The sequence below is a fragment of the Tenrec ecaudatus genome, chromosome 8, assembly GCF_050624435.1.
Source record: "Tenrec ecaudatus isolate mTenEca1 chromosome 8, mTenEca1.hap1, whole genome shotgun sequence".
NCBI classification, from domain to species: Eukaryota; Metazoa; Chordata; class Mammalia; order Afrosoricida; family Tenrecidae; genus Tenrec; species Tenrec ecaudatus.
The window spans coordinates 135,857,075-135,872,766 of NC_134537.1; the positions used below are offsets into that span (position 1 = coordinate 135,857,075).

General features: G+C 41.1%; 1 protein-coding gene across 2 annotated transcripts in view; it reads right to left on the reverse strand.

Moving 5' to 3' along the window:
* Positions 1 to 5,297: 5,297 nt before the first annotated feature.
* The window catches only part of GALNT7 (polypeptide N-acetylgalactosaminyltransferase 7), a 185,058-nt gene continuing 174,663 nt past the window's right edge, over positions 5,298 to 15,692 (reverse strand). For both annotated transcript variants that reach the window (XM_075556874.1, XM_075556873.1), the window contains exons 10-12: positions 10,964 to 11,062; positions 9,117 to 9,245; positions 5,298 to 5,905 (exon numbers count right to left, since the gene is read on the reverse strand). In XM_075556874.1, coding sequence (XP_075412989.1) covers positions 5,768 to 5,905; positions 9,117 to 9,245; positions 10,964 to 11,062 — 366 coding nt within the window. In that variant the 3' untranslated portion in view covers positions 5,298 to 5,767. The remainder of the gene's footprint in view (positions 5,906 to 9,116; positions 9,246 to 10,963; positions 11,063 to 15,692) is intronic.

Sequence of the window (15,692 nt, forward strand, 5' to 3'; positions counted from 1 at the left end):
GGCTATAAAGATGATCTTATAGAAAGAATCATAACCAGAGCAAGAATTTTAGATTTATCAACAATATCCAGAGAACAAGGCCCAATCAAAGCAGTGGTTTCTGAGGAGATTGGCTGGGTCAGTTGACTGCAAGGCAGAGAATTCAGCTCAGAAGGTGCTGGCCAGCAGCTTCCTACTCGGAGGACACACTCACTGCCTGCTCCGGGCTATCCTCATGATTGTTACCTTTGAGGCCATTGTTAGTCGCTGTGTTAATCCTTCTAGTCAAAAGTCTTCCCTGTTTTCACTTTACCAATCATGTTATTTTCCAGACTGATCTCTCCTAAGGAGCCCTGGTGACATAGTGCTTAGAGTTGGATTGCTGACTTCAAGGTCAGCAGTTCAAAACTACTCCCTGCTCTGAGGGAGAAAGACTGGGCTTTCTACCCTCACTGAATTTTATGGAAACTCAGAGGCAGTTCTAAGGGTCATGAGTTGACATTGACTTGCTGCCAATTAGTTTGGTTGTTTTTTTTTCTTGTCTATACTGGCAACATGTCCAAAGTATGTCAGAAAGTCTTACCATCTTTACTTGGCAGGAGCATTCTGGCTGTACTTCTTCCAAGACAGATGTTTGTTCTTTTGGCAGTCCAGAAGGCTGTGCCAACTTTTTTTGGTGGTGGTGGTGATGGTGGTAATTCCCAAGGCATAATCTTGTTAGATTTTCTTGAAGGACATAAAATGATCATGGGCCTTTATATATTTTATCATTTTAATGGGGGCTTGTACAGTGTCATCACGATCCATACATACATCCACGGTGTCAAGCTCATTTGCTGCCACCATCATTCTCAAAACACTTGCTTTCTACTTGAGCCCTTGGTATCAGCTCATTTTCCCCTCCCTCCCTGTTCCCCTCTTCTTCATGAACCCTTGTTATGAATTATTTTGCCATAGCTTACACTGTCTGATGTTTCCCTTCATCCCTTTTCTGTTGCCCATCCCCCAGGGAGAAGGCCATATGTAGGTCCTTGTAATTGGTTCCCCCTTTCCAACCTACCCTCCCTCCACCCTCCCGGTATCTCCACTCTCACCACTGGTCCTGAAGGGAATCATCTGTCCTGGACTCCCTGTTTCCAGTTGCTATCTGTACCAGTGTACATCCTCTGGTCTAGCCGAATTTGTAAGGTAGAATTGGAATCATGATAGTGGGGGTGGAGGGGTGGGGAGGAAGTATTTAGGAACTAGAGAAAAGTTGTATGTTTCATTGTTGCTACACTGTACCGACTGGCTTCTCTCCTCTTGGCCACACTTCTGTAAGGGAATGTCCAAGTTGCCTACAGATGGGTCTTGGTTCCCCAGTCTGCACTCTCCCTCATTCACAATGATTTGATATTTTGTTCTTTGATGTCTGATACCTGATCCCTTCGACACCTCATGTTCACACAGGCTGGTGTGCTTCTTCTGTGTGGTCTTTGTTGCTTCTGAGCTAGATGGCTGCTTGTTTATCTTCAAGCCTTTAAGACCCCAGATGCTGTATCTTTTGATAGCTGGGCACCATCAGCTTTCTTTACCACATTTGCTTATGCACCCACTTTGTCTTCAGTGATTGTGTTGGGAAGGTGAGCATCATGGAATGTCAGTTTAATAGAATAAAGTGTTCTTGCATTGAGGGAGTACTTGAGTGGAGGCCCAATGTCCATCTGCTACTTTAATATTAAACCTATAAATATATGCAGATTTCCCCATCCTCATATATAAATATATTTACATATGTACATGGCTGTATTTAGACCTTTATAAATGCCCTTTGCCTCCTAGTTCTTTCCTCTATTTCCTTTTACTTTCTTCTTGTTCCACTATCAGGCTCAGCCTTCATTTGGGTTTCAGTAATTCCTCTCATTGCCCTGATGGCACCCTAGCAGGCCTTCCACAGCCTCTGCACTACCTATTTGGATCACTTGTTGTTCCTTTGTCCCTGGTTTGTTAACACCACTACACTTCCCCCCAACTTCCCCTCTCACATGTCCCCCTGGAACAGTTGGTCTGTTATTTTCTCCTCCAGATTGTTCATCCAGCCTCTTATTTAGACAGACCTGTGGAGATAACATGCACAAAATCAAGACAGAGCAAACCAAGCCAACAAAAGAAAACAAAACAACAAAAAGCCAACGACAAAAAAACTCCACCCAACAACAAAAAAGAAAATCCTGTTTTTAGTTCAAGGACTGTTTGTTGGCCTTTGGGAATGTTTTCTGAACAAGTCTGATGGGGTGCCACACCCTGGCCCCAAAGTCTATTTTTGGTATTCCCTGAGGACTTAATTGCTTTGTTCCCCTTGCTGATGGGTCAGTGAGGGATGTCGTGTCTCATAGTGGGGCTGACCATATGATTTTCTCTGTGGATTGGCTGCCCTGAGTGGGAATATCTTCCTCAAGGATTGGTGGGCCAGGATGCGCTCCACTCTCTCTTACTTCACCTTCATTTGCTCCTGTGTGCTCTGATCAGACATGTCCCTCTCCCGGAGTTTCAGATTCAGTGTTGTCTTCTGAAAAAAATTCTTCTGTGGGGAGGGGCAAGTGTCCACGTAGTTGGGATTGGGGCCGGCCCCTCAGACCTCCCACTGGTTCCCTACTCCATGCTGGCATGCTGCATTCACATCTTGGAGCACCAGGTAGAAGTCTGGTCCCTCTTTCCCTGTGGAGATATAAACAATACCCTCCCCTTAGCTGGGTTAGAGCCCTGGTTCCCCCACTACCCATTTCTGCCCCCGCCCCCCCTCACCATCATGGGGATTTTTACAAAGAAGTTTAAGAATAATCAAAGCTATTGGCAAGCAAAAGGCCAGGAAAGTTGAGCTGAGGAAGTTTCCCCATTATTATTCTTTGAGGACAGCAGGAGCTGCTCTGAGTCCCACTGGAAAACTTTAGCCCTTCCATTCTACAGCCAGCCCTGATCTTGCCTCTTCATCTTTCTGCTGGTTCCCCAAACCCAAGAACACTGAGGAGAAACAAGTTTTAACTCCCTTGGGGATGGATGTCAAACCTGCTGTGTTGGTGTGGTGCAAAGAGCCCAAAATCCTTTATGGAAAGGTCAGAGGCATGGAAAAATGCTTTCAGAAGTATATAGACTTAGATGGAAGATATGTCGAGAACTAATAGTTTGGCATTTGGATATTTTGTTTAATAAAAATTTCTATGATTTTATAGCAATACTTTTGACTTACCCTCATCCAGTAGAACAGCTGATTAATAGTGTTGCTAGAATTAATTGGATACATGCTTTTAAAAAATTCTATGCATAGACAACCATTAGTAAAAATAAGTTTATAAAATTTCTTTTTCACAGATAAATGAGCTTTGAGCACATGTATCAGAATTCTAACCAACACATAACCACACAAAACCTAAAACTCTGATTTATAATATTTTATCTAGATGAGTAAATCTTATAAACAATAGCAAGTAAATCCCTTTAAATGCTCAGTGTTTAGATTTAGAAATGATTACAAATATTGAAAAAAGCCCATTGATTAAAATACAGTATTTTATTTGGTTTCTCACCTAAAAAACAAGCAACCCAGAATTAAGATATACATAAGCTTCTCAAATTTATCCCTAATAAAATTTGAATATTATACAATTTCTACAGAAACATACAGTGTATCAAAATCTGCATAAATCAAATTTATAAAATGTAAGAAATGCATAGTGATATTATCAACTTACAAAGCAAGGGTATGGGAATTATTATTTTCAAAGCAGCCTACAGTAGAAAATAGTCATTATGGCAGCAGCTTATTTTTTTGTGTGTTTGGTAAGTTTTCTGGTTTCTATCCATAGATGATTTTCTTTTAATGAACTGCACAAAATGCCCATTTAAAATTCACATAGTTAATGTGCCACCTTTTTTAGCTAGGCCTCTGCATAGTTAACAAGTTTAATGACCTGTTCAACATGGACAATGGCACCTATTTGCAAACACACAAGTAATCAACATACCAATTCTCTTAATTTCTTTTTTATAGTTGATTTATTTTGCAATTCTATAAGTGTATAAATGTATTCCTTTTAAATATCCCAAGAGTTGAATGAAAGTTAAAATGGTTGATCACAGATTAGTAGCAAAATACAAATTGGCATTTCAAAAATTATAAATAAAATTCAGTTGTTTAGGATGCTCACTTCTAGGCTTGACTCTCCGTATTTAGAAACTAAGCTTAGAAGAAAGAAATTTGTGGATTATTCTTTGAAACAAATGTAGTTTTCTTCTTTTCTTCTTTTAGGCTTTAATTAAAAATGTGTTACTCTGGCAGTAGTTTGTGAATTCATTTCATTGTAGTATCATTATCAGAAGATAAGAAATGATTAATTTACTTGCCATTTCCCCTTACTCCCAACATTCATAAATTTCGTATTTTAAATCTTTTGGTTAGTATAAGAGAATATAGACATTAAATCTAATTGTTCAGTATTTGGTACTCTTTGAGTAGATATTGTTTTGACAAAATTTTTTAAGTCCAAATAAATTCTTTTCTCTGAAAAGTACTAATAAAAACACACTTCCTAAAAAGAACAAATTAAACACTAGGAATTAACACCCAATCTAACTGAAAATGATTCATATTGTTAACAAACACTTTGTAGATAACCTTATCTTTTTACTTTAAAATATTTAAAAAAGAAAAACATGCAGGGGATTTTATTTGGATGAAGATATAAATGAGACATTAGTTCACTCTTGGCTTCAAAGATTGCTTAGGTTAAAACGCCAGGAGTTTTCTAAAGACTTGATATAAGAAGGGCTTGGAAGTTCTGACCAGGTCAGCATGAACTTTTGACGTGTTTACAGTGGTGTTTTCTTTAAACTGATAATTCATCAAGCTGATAATTATGTGTAGTTTTCTAAGATGACAGGTACTAAGGAAAAAGAACTCCCAAATGTCAGTGAACAATTTTTCTCAATGTTGGAATAACCCTTGGCTTCCTGAGGCATTGGTAATGTTGGGGGGTGAGGGCGTGTATGTCTCACCATCTCCAAACCCAGTAGCCTTCGAATGGTCCATGCTGTCATTTCTTTTCCAAGTCATACAACATTCAACCTCAGAGTAACTGGTAGCACATACATCCCTTTCCAAGTCATAAAGTATTCCTCACACAGGCGACAAGTCCATTGTAACCATCCTCGCAGATTTCATCAAAGGCTCTTGAACTATACACTGAGAAATGAAAGAGGCACTAAATGTGTGCAAGTTCACCTTTCAAAAAAGCAGCATGACTGTGAAGGAAGGCCGCCTTGGCTAATAACCTGTGGCAGTGCTTCAAAAAGATGGACAATTAAATAAAGACGTGACAGGTTGATAATCACCAAGTTATATATGAAATTCCGGTTATGCCAACCTTTTTTCAAGTGTATTAAAAAAAAGATAACAAAACAAACTGCCTTTCAGACCCCTGAGTGTAATCCCAAAGAAGACAACAGTGCTTTCAACTCTGTCTTAATGAAACAGAGCTAAATGCACAAATTACCAATATCATCTTAAGACAGACAGAACAAAAAAAAGATGTAAACATCTACAGAGTTTAAGGTAAAAGCAGTTTTGTAAACAGTAACTGCAGATGATAAATGTTATTGTAAAATCACAGTTTATCAATGTCCTTCAAACTGATTAGGAGGTGCTGGGTTTGGATCTGTCCAGGATCAATAACAGTTGCAGCAGGTTTCAGGCGGTTTCGGTCCTGTCTCAAAGTATGTGTCAGTAGGTAGGTAATTGGTTGCTCTCCTCTTCCTAGACAGTGTGGATGTTGTTCATTTCCCACTTCTGCGTGGCTTTACTGGAGTCACATTTGGAGATGAACACTTGATGGAGGACCTCTGAGCGGTCTAAGCACTTTCCTGAAGGAATGTGAGCGAACTTGTGCAGGGTCTGTAAAACACAGGGAGGGAACCGAATTCAACATGTGGACTGACATGAGAAGCCATAAGGAAATGATTTAAGCCAACTGGATGGGTTTAAAGGAAGCCATACTTCACTCTTTCAATTTCTGTTGTTAGTTCCCCAATTCCTTCTATTGTTCAATCAAGATGTAATACTCAGTCTTCAAATTCAAAGGATGGAAACGCAAATTCATCATCGTCCACTGTAAACCCCCTTCTCTAGTTCCTGTCTTGGCTGATGCTAATACAGTTTCCTCATTGTTAGGATAAAAGGAAGCACTCTATCCTTTCCTTCATTCCACCAATCAGTGACTCTGGTTACCTTCCCATCCCCACTGCACATGTCTTTGTTTACCCTTGCTTCCTCAGTGGCTCTCAAAACCTGGTCCTTGGGCCTCTGGGGTTATCTGGGATCTTTTTGAGAGTTGGTAGGGTACTAATTATTTTCATAATCAAACAAAGATTTTGCCCTTTGAACTTTTTTTTGCCCTTTCTCCTTAGGGCGGAATAGCACTGGTGAGTGAGTCAAAGTGCCCGGACCAAGCAGGAATCTAGGCAATCATGAGGCAGGAGTACCCGCTGTGCTGATGATTGTATGCCTCAGTGCCACAAACAGTAAAACAAGAAAACGCCAATTTCACTTATGAATACCATTGGATGAATAAGAAAACATGACTAATTTTACTAAATTGTGGCCTTTGAGTATACTTTAAAAATATTGCTCTATGAGAGGAAATGGGAACTATGCCTAATGTACTTCTGCTGCCTAGTGGAGTAGGATGGTTATCATCGGGAAGAGCACTTGTAGGACCGGGCTGGGGATGGATTAGCTATTCTTTTCCCTGGGACACCACTTTGACATGAAATAACAACATGAAATATAGACAAATAATTATTCAGATTTGGATTATTCAGATATTCCTGTCACATCAAGAAAAATGAAAATCAATAGTCCCAAACCATTTTTTTTCAAGCAGGAGTTTGACAAACGAGTATCACCATGGACATGGAAGCTTTATCATAGTTACAGACTTCTCTGATGGGACCGGTGGTTACACCTGAATGTGATTTTTGATATTCTAAAAGGATATGTGTCAACATTTCAAAGACCTACATAACTCAAAATGATATACTGTATATGCTCGAGTATAAGCCGACTCGAATATCAGCCAAGGCACCTAATTTACCACAAAAACTGCATTTAAAAAAGGGCTAAAGAAACTTGGCTTATACACGAGTATATGCAGTAACAACTACATAACCAATATTTTCCAAATGAACAATGCATGATGTAACAAAAACACACTGGTAAAAAAATCCACTCAAAGTCTAAGGGAGATGAATGGATTTTAATAAGACAGACATGATTATGCTCACTGATATGACTTCAGGTTCCAACTTGCAAATAGCACTGCACATGTATAATGAGGTTATTGTTACTTTCCCGTGAGTTTAAGACATGATAGCAACGAGTTTGCCTAGGCATTTCTGAACTACTACCACATAAACAGACTGCCTGGGGCTGATGTGTAGGAGGATTCACACCATTCTCAAGAGTGTTTAAGGATCCAGAGACCCAAAAGTTTGGGAACTGCTGCTCCAGCTGATCTTGCTTTAAAAAAAATTACTTCACATTTCCAGAATTATTATCCTAAAATATCAATTGTTTGCTATCACTGCCTTCTGCATGTCAGTTACACTTCAAAACCTAAAAATGAAGTTCAGTGCTCTATCAGGTGATGTGTGCACATTAGGGAAACAAAACCAACCCTGATTCCTAGAACTTCACACTTTTAAGCCATGTCTCTGTTCATCCAGTTTTCATATTTATCTTTCCTGGAAAGTCTTTCTACACCTCAATACATGGTGCAGTGACATAAAACTCACGAAATTCATAAAACACAACCCCTCTCTTGCTTTTCTAAGGTATTTTACTTATTTTTATTTCTAAGTTTTTCCTTCTCTGCTACTTTAGTATAATAAGTTCAAGCAACTTTTTGAATCACTCATTACTGCGATTCACTGAATATTTAATAATTTCTAATGTATACATGCATAGTCAGTGTGGTATCCTTTAAATATCTAAAATGTTCTTTTTATGTAGGGCTTCTTGATAGCAAATCTGCTATTCATTATTTATTTTACTTTGTGAAACCAAGTGCTTTGGTCTGATGGGTTTGTGTGAATCTCCTCTTTCCTAATTTTCTACGAGCTGCCCTGCAGTGGATGTGGACTCACGATGACCCGCCCCTGTGAGTTTCCAAGACTGCAGCTCTACATTGGAGCAGCAAGCCCTGCCTTTCTCCCATGTTGCGGCTGGTGTTCCAAGTGCTGACCTTGCACATGGACCCCATGTAGACCCACTCTGACACCAGGGCTCCTTTAACTTACTAGAAGGCAAACAAACAAACAAATCCAGCAGCTCGCATGTGCTCATCACTTGAAAGTTGTTAATTCCTGAATGATGACAACTAGGAATACGGTCACAAGATCATTGCTACATAGCTTACATAACAGATGGGGTATGACAGCACAGATGAACAAGTGAAACTGAGGCTGCCAGTCTCTTCTAGTTTGAGGCAGTTTTCTTAAGTCGAGGTTTTTGGAAACGATGTATTAATAGATTGGATTTCTCCATTTGCCACCGGACATTCTGTACTCACACCTGAAGGGGAGAAACTACCCTAGCAACCAGTGCCAACTGAAAAACTAAATGTCATAATTAGAGCAAAGGCCACCACTTCCCCGTTTTATTTCTAACACAATGCTAAGGAAACTGTGGAGGCCTCCAGCGCCAACATTTCCATTTGTTTGTCTCTACCGCCACCTGCTGGGTGACAGGAAGCATCAACCAAGGGCTTTCACGGCATCAATACGGAGGCTTCTTAAGGACGTTAAAACTTGGATTTGGACACTGAAACCGTGACGTTGAAAGTCTAATCAAACTCTGCTTTTCCTGTGTGACTGAAATTATCAGTAGGCCTTCCTGCACACCACTATGGCATTATATGACGATATTACACCAGAGAATAAAATGCGTTAATGTGCTAGGCGAACCCATACAAAGGACTAAATGAAAGGAAAATGCAAGCCAACTTGAATGTAAGTTTTATGATTTATTCATCTAAATTCTACATGCTAGGTGTTTTTGAAAAGAAAACATCGTATAATATTATTTTAGAAGTTGAAATGCAAAATACCTTGGAGTACTGCCATTCCTTAAATTCATTTAGATTACAGTGTGTAATCATAACTTTTGATCCATCAGGACCCTTTGTCAAACACTGGTCGTACTGCATGAGCTGATTAGCTTCATTGATTCGGAAAAGCTATAAAAAATAAAAATAACAGGCATCGTCTCTATTAGTACACATACAAAAGTAACTTAGTTCCTAGAAATGAGGTCAATTAATGCATTCATTTTTTTGGGTGTTGAGAATTTTTAAGTTTAAAGATAGAAAGTATACTTGATGGTAAGGAAGACCATTCTTTTTGTTTTTAATCATTTCATGGGGGGGGGGCTCCTACAGCTCTTCTAACAACCCACACATCACTTGTATTGAGCATATTTGTACTTATGTTGCTATCACTATTTTCTTTTTTAAAAATCATTTTATTGGGGGCTCGTACAAGTCTTATCACAATCCATACTTCCATCCCTTGTGTCAAGAACATATGTACATTTGTTGCCATCATCATTCTCAAAACATTTGCCTTCTACTTGAGCCCTTAATATCTGCTGCTCATTTCCCCCCTCCCTCCCCACTCCCCTTTACCTCGTGAACCCTTCATCATTCACATATTATTATTATTGTTTTGTCATATATTACACTGCCTGACGTCTCCCCCTGCCCTCTTCTCTGCTGTCCCTCCCCCAGGGAGGAGGCTATATGTAGATTCCTGTAATCAGTTCCCCCTTTCTACCCCACATTCTCTCCACCCTCAGAGATCACCACTCTCATCACTGGTCCTGGAGGAGTCATCTGTCCTGGAATCCCTGTGTTTCCAGTTGCTATCTGTACCAGTGTACATCCTCTAGTCTAGCCAGATTTGCAAGGTAGAACTGGGATCATGATAGTGGGGGGAAGAAGTATTTAAGAACTAGAGCAAAGTTATATGTTTCATCGTTGCTACCCTGCACCCTGCCTGGTTCATCTCCCCACAACCCCTCAGCAAAGGTGTCCAGTTGGCTAGCATTGGGCTTTGAGTCTCCACTCTGCACTCACCCACATTTTCAATATGATTTTTTGTTCCTTGATGCTTGATACCTGATCCCTTCAACAGCTCGTGGTCACACAGGCTGGTATGTTTCTTCCATGGCTATCACTATTTTCTAAACATTTACTTTCTATTTGAGCCCTTGGTATCAGCTCCCCTTTTTTCCCTCCCTTCACCCACCCTCCCACCTTCACGATCCCTTGATAAACGGAAGACCATTCTTAACACGTAAATAATTATATTTCTTAACTTCTTAGATAGCAAATAGGTTAATTAGTTCATATTTTTATGTATTAACAATGGGGAAAAATGAAAAAAAAAAGAACTTTATCTGATAATAGTGTCACAATCTAAATTAGAGGCAAGAAATACATTTACGTAAAGGATTTTCAAAAAGTTTGTGGAAAAATTCCATTATATTATAATTCCATTTTTAAACAAAATTTTGAAGCCTTTGCATATTAGTGAAATATACACTATGGAAACATTCTAGTGTACTGAAAAAATCTTGTGGAGAACTGAATATTATTTGCCAATAAAGTGCTCAGGGAGTTAGGCTTACAGTTATGGCAGTGACAGAAATACATACCCTTACAAGAATATATGTTAATTTTCCAATGAGTTATAATTCTAGATTCTAATAGGCTCTGTGAAAACCAGTATTATTATCTCCTTCAATTAAGTGAATGTTTTAGCACTGTAAATTTCCACAGAATATTTCATTTTATTCAAACAAACCAAATTAAGAAATTACAACTCTATGATCTGCAAGCCTGGAGGCTCCTGGTGCGGACCAGTTTATATTCAGAAGGAAGGAAAGGTTACTTACCTGGTTACCACCCATGCGGTGGCAGGGGCCCAGCTCAACAATGCCTCCGTTTGTTTTCCCCATACTATCAATGCAGTAAGCAGTTTCCAACCCTCTGATCTAAAAAATGCACAAAGAACCAAAAGTCGGGCTACAGCTGAGATTTTAATGACTGCCACAGAGTCTCAGAAGAAATACCCCAAAGGCTCCTTAGAAGGGAGGATGCTAAGATGTTGGCTCCCTCACTTTGGACATGTTAGTGGGAACAAATCGACCACTAGAGAGGACGTCACCTTGGCGGAGTACGGGCTCAAGGCAATGGACTGAGCCAGAGCAACAATGGGCGCGCCCATGATCAGGGAGATCCAGAGAAGTTCCATTCTGCTATACATGAGGTTATGTACTGCTATAGATGAGTCAAAGCGAGTTCAACAGCAACTACCAGCAAGGCAGTTGATGAAAAGAGGTCCATGCGAAATATTATAGCTCACTGGAAATCTGCGTATGTGCAGTGTTGTACTGTCTCATTGAAACAGTTTATAGGACACTACATCTTTGAAATCAGTTATGGTATTGAAATGAACTAAGGGTATTTATGGGCCAATAGATTTCTACAGAAGAAAAGCAACCACAACAAAACCTAGTTACTATTAAGTAGTGTGTGTGGTGATGCGTGAATGAGGGGAAGTTAGCTAACCACCAGTGCAACTGACACTGGCCTCTCGGGACAGAGCCCCTCCAGCAAGTGGCTCTGGCTGGCACTTCAGTGGTAGCTGCCAGGGGAAGTGGGGGCACGAGTTATGCTTGTGGGCCAGGAAAAGAAGGTTTTCTCTGGTTGTGGATGATGAAGGCGAGACGCAAACATAGATTTTCATTTGACCATGCACACGTTGTATAAAAAATAACATTTTTGGAAACACGGCACATTTCTCAATTATCCATGACTGAATGTAGATATTTTATTTATTTGCCCAGCAGATATTGGCTAAGCATCTGCGATGCTAAGATATTTGAAGATACAAAGCTCCGAGGGTGATGGTGCTCAGGACTCTCCGTCTGTGGGCAGGATGGACGGAGGAGGAGGTCGAGGTGGGGACTCACTACCAAAAGGCCCTCCGAGGAGCTGGCCTTTGAACAGGCAGGGTTTCCCTGAGCCCGGCAGAGAATGCCAAGAGATGAAGTGTAAGGTGTGAGTATCACAATAGGGGAAGATTAAAGAGAAGATGTATTCCGAAGTGAAATTACAAAGGGGAGGGCAGAATACGCCATCCATTCTTTCATAAAAAATTCAATGCATTTTGTGTGCCAGATTTTTTAAAAATTGAAAGAAAATTTTATTAGGGGATCTTGCAGCTCTTATAACAATCTATACATCACTTGTATCATGCATATTTGTACATATGTTGTTGCCATCATTATTTTCTAAACATTTAGTTTCTATATGTTCCCTTGGTATCAGCTCCTCCCCCCCCTGCTCATGACCCCTTCATAAAATTTCATATCTTACACTGACTGCTGTCTCCCTTTCCCCATGGTTTCTGTTGCGCATCTCTCTGGTGTGTGTGTGTGTGATTGTGTGTCAATCATTGTGACAAGTTCCCCCTTTCTCACCTCCTCTCCCCACTTTCCTCTACCCTCCTGGTATTGCTACTCCCATTTGTGGCAGGTTTTGATACCTCACTGAACAATAGAGATGGAGCATTTTTATCTTATACAGAAGGAAAGCCAAAATATAAGGAATAAACACAACAAACAAGTAAATTATCTTAGAAGGTGGTTGTTAGGTGCCACCGACCTACAGCGAGCCTGTGCACAACCGAATGAGACACTGCCTGGCCCTGTGCCAGCCTCACAACTGTTCCTGTGCCCACATAAGGTGATAGACACTATCAAGACAGGGCAAGTTAAGGCTACTATTGTTGGGGGGGAGGAGTAGGGAGGGCTCATTGGGAAAGTGACATCTGAGCAGATGTGAAAGAAATACGTTATTGTTGTTGTTAGATGCCACTGAGCTGATCCTGACCCAGGATGACCTGAGATACCATAACAAAGGGTTCTGTCCCTCGTCATCCTCACAGCTACCTGCTCACGTGCTGGAGTGGACTTCGTGACTTCTATGGTAATGACCGCGAGGGTCTCCCACACTGCCGCTGGCTGGCTACTTCACCGTGTGTGATGATGCCCTAATATTGGTCTTTGGATGACGTGTCCAAAGTAAGCAAGCCAGACAACGTTCCCTTATGAGCCACAGGGTTTCCATTTGCTAATTTTTGGAACTAGATCACCAGCCATTTCTTCCCAGGCAGCATAGCAGTTAGCCACGCCGATGTTTGAGGGAAAGTATCCCAAGGAGATAAAAGAGCCCAAGTCCCAAAGGAGAGCGTGCCGGGGGGAGTGTGAGGCCCAGGGAGGCCCGTGGCCTCGGGTGAAGGGGTGAGTCGGGACAGATAAGGCAGAGAGTAAAGGCACCAGAGAGAGCAGAACCTTGGAAGCTACTAGAAAGGATGTTAGCTTTACTCTCAGTGTAATGGTGGCAACGCCACAAAATCACAGTCCTCCTGCATTAATAGCAGGCTGTAGGAAGCCAAGTCAGTGTTAGTGAGAGAGCATGGTTGGTCCTTAAGAGGGTAAAAGGGGGCAGATGCTGGAGAAATTTTGAGACAGGTGTGGAGAGCGAGAAAAAAATAGGATTAGAAAAAAATACTCCAAAGCTTTTGGCCTGAGAAATTAGCAAAGGTAGGTTGGGGAGGGGAGATAGTTCAATTTTTACATATGTGGAGTTTTAAAATGACTAAAGACATTCAAGTTGAATGTCAAGTAGATGGCTGGATTACTTTGCTGTGGTCGGGGAGAGAGATCAGAGTTTAAGAAATACATTTGAGAGATGGTTTAAACCACTAAGACTGGATAATATATCACCCAAAATAATTTACTCCTTTTCCATAAATGGCACTACACTATTAGAGATGCTGAGAGAAGGTGGTCCTGAGCCCAAGGGACTTATGTTCCAGTTGGGAAGTTACCGTATATACTCGAGTGTAAGCCAACCCGAATATTAGCCGAGGCACCTAATTTTACCACAAAAACTGCATTAAAAATGTGTTGAAAAAACTCAGCTCATACATGAGAATATACAGTGACAAGGATATAGAATAGGAAGGTACTAAGATGAAGTGTGGGTGAAAGATGGATTCATTTTTTACTACTTTTAAGTAGATGAGCAAAGGATTTAGAGAAAGTGTGGCATTTAAATTGCGTCTTCAAGGATGCTGAAGGCTTTGCTTAGTGAAGTGGGTAAAAGGTGGCAGCGTAAGGGAGTAGCTCGAGTATCTTTTGTTGGTGATTCCTTTATTCCCAAACGCTAAATGTTGGGGTTCCTTAAAGGTGGGTTCTAAATGCTCTTCTTTATCGCCATTTTCCTTTTAGTCGATCATTTAGTCTCATAAAACAATCTACCTGTTGATGGTCCCATGTGTATCTCTAAGGTGACTTTAAGTTCGGAATTGGAGAGCCGCCCACCCCAATAGGCACTTAGAGGCTCAGAATGCCAAGGGAGACCCTGCAATCTCTACCCCCCATCGTCTTCCCCATCCCAACGGCCACTTAATCAAACACTCAAAAAATTGGTTAACTCGCATCCCTTTCCCCCACATGCCAGTCCATCAGTGAGGCTTCTGGATCTACCTGGCAGGGAACTGCGCCAATTCACCTGTTCTGCTCCTCCCCACCTCTACTCTTGCCACGTCAGGCCAAGCCGTGATCAGTTCTTCAGGGACCTACCCTAACCTGTCGCTGCTGGTTTGTTTCTGCTTCCTGCACGCACCACAAGTCAGAGGGCAGAACTGTCCCATGGGGTCCTCGGGCTGTTAGCGTCACAGAAACGGCTTGTGAAGCCTCTTCCCACAATGACCCTAGGAGGGGTCAAGCCACCGATCTTTACGTTCATAGTCGAATACAAACTTTTGTGCCACCCATGGACCTGGGCGACCCTAATAGTTTCCTAATTGGCATTCTGGTTTCAACTCTAAATCCTCCAAACATGTTGGTCAAAAACAAAGTATCCATCGACATGGTACCTTTCTGTTTCAAACCCTCCCACATCTTCCTATCCTCACCACGGCCTTCCAGCCCGGCCTGTGTCGGCCTCGCCAGGTCTTTTCCGGCGGCGCTTCTTGACTCAGAACTTCCTCCTCTCTTTGCTTGGAACACCTTTGCCGCTCTGTGCCATTGAGTCCGATTGAGCGTCACCTTCTCAGGGAGGCCTTCTTTACCCTGTCCTTGAGTCCTCCTAACCACGGGGTTATTTTTCTCCCATGGTCCTTGCTACCATCTGCCGTGATCTTCTTTGTTTTTCCTGACTACTGTTGTCTTTCTCCCTACAACTCTAAGAAGAATGAGAGTTCACAAAGGAAAAAGGGCTTTTCTTATTTTCTTTTCTCTAAAAGCGTGGCAAATAGCAGGTCTTCAACAAATGTTTGTTCAATAAATAATTATGAAAAAGCACAGAGACCTGACAGGTCAGGGTACATTTTATGATACCTGTAAGACAGTAGCATAAGGCATGTGGGTGGATGTAATTAGAATCCAGGTTACAAAGGCAGATTTGGAGATATAAAATTGCAGTACAGATTAATGTATTTTTTCCCCCTGATTTTGGTTATTTTCAGTTTCTGTATTTTTAGTTTGAGTGCCTCTTACAGATGGGTGTCTGCACTAGTCTACGGGGACCCAGTGGGGAACACAATCCGGA